The sequence below is a fragment of the Alligator sinensis genome, unplaced genomic scaffold (assembly GCF_000455745.1).
Source record: "Alligator sinensis unplaced genomic scaffold, ASM45574v1 scaffold486_1, whole genome shotgun sequence".
NCBI lineage: Eukaryota > Metazoa > Chordata > Crocodylia > Alligatoridae > Alligator > Alligator sinensis.
In genome coordinates, this window is record NW_005842053.1 from 46,154 (window position 1) to 50,166 (window position 4,013).

Here is a 4,013-nt window from a genome sequence, read left to right on the forward strand (position 1 = left end):
ATGCAACCTATGATTTACGAGTGTTTGTCTAACCTGTAATTTACGAGTGTTTGTTCTTAAAACTACACGAACAATCCTGTCACATAACTACCAGACACATTTCCCTAAAATATCAAGAATACTCTCACCTCTGGAATACCACTTGCCTCATTTGACAGGAAGAAACGCTGAGCAGAAATTAATGCTGAGAGCATTATTAACTTCTGTCCGGATAGCTGCATTAAAACAGGGGTCTCTTCAACTCTTCTGACATCACTTTTCTCCTTCTCATACCCCCATAATGAAGGGAATTTCACTTTCCTTGAGTAATGACCAATCATGATCAATTATGAGGCGCGCACAGAAGTAAATAAAAATGAAATGTGGAATAAAAGCTCCCAAAGCAGTAAAAGAGTATAGCTAAGGGTCCATATCATGCTCCGTTCAGCTGCCTGTCCAACTCATTTGTACACTAGGCTCTTTTTCTTAAAATTTCCCACCATTGCTAACATCCGAGCAGCTCTTTATTTTCTTATTTAGTCTTTATTCTGATAAGCCTCCATGAAGCCAATTGCAAGGTTACTTGTGTAAAGACAAATGATTTAATCACCTCCATGATTAAGGTGATTTACAAAACTGCTGTGAGGCAAAATAGGCTGGTAAGTAGTTGCTGTAAGAAGCCTTATTCTTTGTGGTATAGAAAATTTCCTCATTCTTTTTCTCAGAATTGGTTGAAAGAGCGGAAATTTCTCAATGTGAGATGTAATCTATTCAGCCTTCACAGGAAGTTACAAATGTCTTGAATAAACTCACAGTTGCGTTGACACATTTTCCAGAGCAGACAAGCTGCTGGGTAAAATCAACTCTGCTTCTAACCTGTTAGGAGCACAACTGTTTGAATTCACTGTTCATATCAATGCATTTAATAACTAGCTGCTATTCAGTCATTTGACCTCAAGTGTTCACCACCCTTGCTATCGGTGGATAGTGTGGTCCCAGTGCAACACTGGTGAGAAGATATAATGTGGGGTGGAGAGCTGCCTGCAACTATGTCATTGTGATTGCTTAAACAAATCCTGGTTTCTTTTATAAATCCATGCAGTTAAACATGCCATGGTGCACTTTTATCATTCTTTGTGCCTCTTTGTAGGCAGTGATCTCCCATGCGTAGGATATCTGAGAGATCTTATCTGCTTGTTACCTGAAAGCCACACAGTAGTTGTGTTTAAAATTCCAACAACTTATTTGGTAGGACCCAGCATTCACACCACTGTGTGACGAAGTGTGACCAAAAAATAAGCACCTGGTACTATCGTATTAAACCAATTCAACGCACACAGACACCAAGAGGGTGTTCAAGAAAAACTTACTTGTCTTCTGTCACAAGGACATCTAAACCAATTGAACGCTCTTATTATGGGGGGAAAAAGTGGCTAATGCCAATTTAACTAAACCAGAACCATCTTTGTCCATACATAGATTTACATCAAAATGCAGCAGAGAACAGACTTCATTAATTTGGTACCAACTTTATGAGGGATCCTATTGTGATTCAGATATTGCTGAGAGGATTGTTAATGGAGGTTAAGCTGCAGTCTCATTATTAAGCTGGAACAGTAATTCTCAACCAGGCTGCCCTGAGATCCTCAATTTAGGATGCCCTGAGATCCTTTGAAGGGTGCTGCAAGGTATGAGGATATAAGCAGATAAGTGCTGGCTCAGGTTTATTCCTGCCTTGGCAGATCCTTACCTCCACTGTCAGGCCCCTCTGCAAGGAAGTGAGGACCATAATATATAAATACGTTTTTGAAATTGGATTGCCACTCAATTCATAAAAGTTATGGAGGGGTGCCCTATGTCCAAAAAAGGTTGAGAACCACTGAGCTAGAAAAAACCCATCTCATTAAAATTGTAGGTGCCAGATCATAGCCTCCAAGTCTAGAAGCTAAAAACGAAACAAAACAACCCTCCCTTCTTTTTATTTGTCAGTTGAGCTTATTTGATAGAAATCTTTGAAATCTAATGATACGCTATCCCACAATAGCCTTTTAGAGCAGCTTCTTCCCAGAAGAACTATATACTCTGAAACCAGCATGACTACCTCCACATTGGCATGGCATTTACTGATGGCTGCACAAGCCCTTATTTTCACTTCCTCATAACTCCTACAGCAATTGTCTTTTGGGGCTGGAACTTTCCATGCATGATCTCTTCCAAATTTTCATTTGAAGTTGTCAGTAATCTAGTGGAAACTATTTAATGTAAATATAAATACTTTAAGTTATGAAAATTGTGAGACTAATAGGTGAGCAAAAAGTTGTTCCATTGATTAAATACCCAGAAGATCATGCATGATAAAAGAATGCTCAGTGGATTTTGTCATCTACAATGTTACCATTAGAAAAGTACAGTCTTTCAGAGCTAATGTCTAGAATAAAAATGAAATAATTGATAAGTGGCTCAATCACATACTTCAGTTTATTGTCAATAGAAGTACTTTATGAAGAAAACAAGAAATTAAATATTTAGTCCAATATAAAATACATAGGGGAATGAGAATTTGCTGTCAGATGAGGGGAGAATGATATATACTTATGCATTAGCTATTGGCATTTGTACATAAACAAATATTTCTGCTAACAAATGCTAGACTAAGCACAAGAGGAAGGAGGTTCACAAAAACAAATGAAAAAACTCAATTGTGGATATCCATTTAGTGAAAAATAGTTCTCTTTTTTTTTCGCAATGTTCAGAAAAGACATGAATTTCTATGGAAGATAACGGCATGTAAGAAACTCAGTGCGCCATGTATTCCTGAAGATTATTGAATATAGATGCCCTGATTCTGATTTCCCCTAAAGTTCTTTTGCACCATTTGACAATGTGTGAAGAGGTCTGAAGCTGGCTGTAAATTACTTTTAAGCCTTTTGTGAGGCCCTTTAAGACAGAGTTGTATGAAGCAACTTTAATGTAAATGAGAATCAGGCCCAATATTTTCAATTGCAGAATATCAGTCTGTTCACCTTTCCATTATGATGATGTACTAATGAAAAGCATGTTTTGTATAATAGCAAACAAATACACATCAGAAAATAAAAAAAGATACAGTGTAATTATTATTTAGCATTTAAAATAATAAATATGTATACTATGTACAATATTTCGGAAGGATCTGGAAGTGAACATATCCAGAACTATGTGCCACTCTCTAAAACCACTATCTGTTATTATAGAAAATGCATTTACTGTACATATATTATATATATAAATCTATTTATAAATATATAGCAATTATTTTACTTTCTCTTCAGTCAATTGTTCAAGGGTTAATTAAGAAGTAAATCCTGGGGCACTGTTCTCACCACCCAAGATTTAGCTAGGCAATGTCTAAACATTGAATATAGTCAAAGACAGTATTTCATGTGGAAATCCTAGGAGGGTGTTCACTGTCGAGGATATTTTGCAGACTACTGCTATGCTGCCACACTAACAAATTAGCTTCACGTATCAGCTAGTCATATCTGCAAAGCTGCAGAAAAGCACACAGACAGAATCAGTTGGGCTCGGTGATACTGATTGTCTGTACTAAGTTGGACAGGGTTTCTGGATCCAGCTCTTCTTTACCATTATCTGAATTTTCTGATGAGATGTAACAGCCAGAGTCTCTTGGACAGTCATTTAACTGTGACTTGTTAAAGCTCAGGTCAGGGCTTAAACTCAGGGGCACTTTCTCATTTTCATGTTCTTGTTCAGCTGTAAAAAAAAAAAGAAGAAAAAGGATGTGTTATAAAAGTATCTCAAGCAAGGGTCTGATAGCAATTGATCTTGAAGTACTGCAAATACTGAACGGGCAACACCACTGTGCTCTTAAGCATGTCCTCTGTATCTGCTAGAAACTGAAATCTTAGAAATCAAAGCACCAAGAATTTTTACTACTAGATGATGTCAACAGCCCCTAAGCTCCTGTTCAGCTTGATCTTGACCCTGCAAAGTGCAATACATGGTTCACAAGTGGATACTTAAGCCCCTGCTGA

The 4,013-nt window shown here is 37.3% G+C and overlaps 1 protein-coding gene across 2 annotated transcripts in view; it reads right to left on the minus strand.

Moving 5' to 3' along the window:
* Window positions 1-2,443: 2,443 nt before the first annotated feature.
* LOC102378130 (SAM domain-containing protein SAMSN-1) overlaps window positions 2,444-4,013 on the minus strand; it is a 134,793-nt gene continuing 133,223 nt past the window's right edge. For both annotated transcript variants that reach the window (XM_014519605.2, XM_006022912.3), the window contains one exon: window positions 2,444-3,732. In XM_014519605.2, coding sequence (XP_014375091.2) covers window positions 3,533-3,732 — 200 coding nt within the window. In that variant the 3' untranslated portion in view covers window positions 2,444-3,532. The remainder of the gene's footprint in view (window positions 3,733-4,013) is intronic.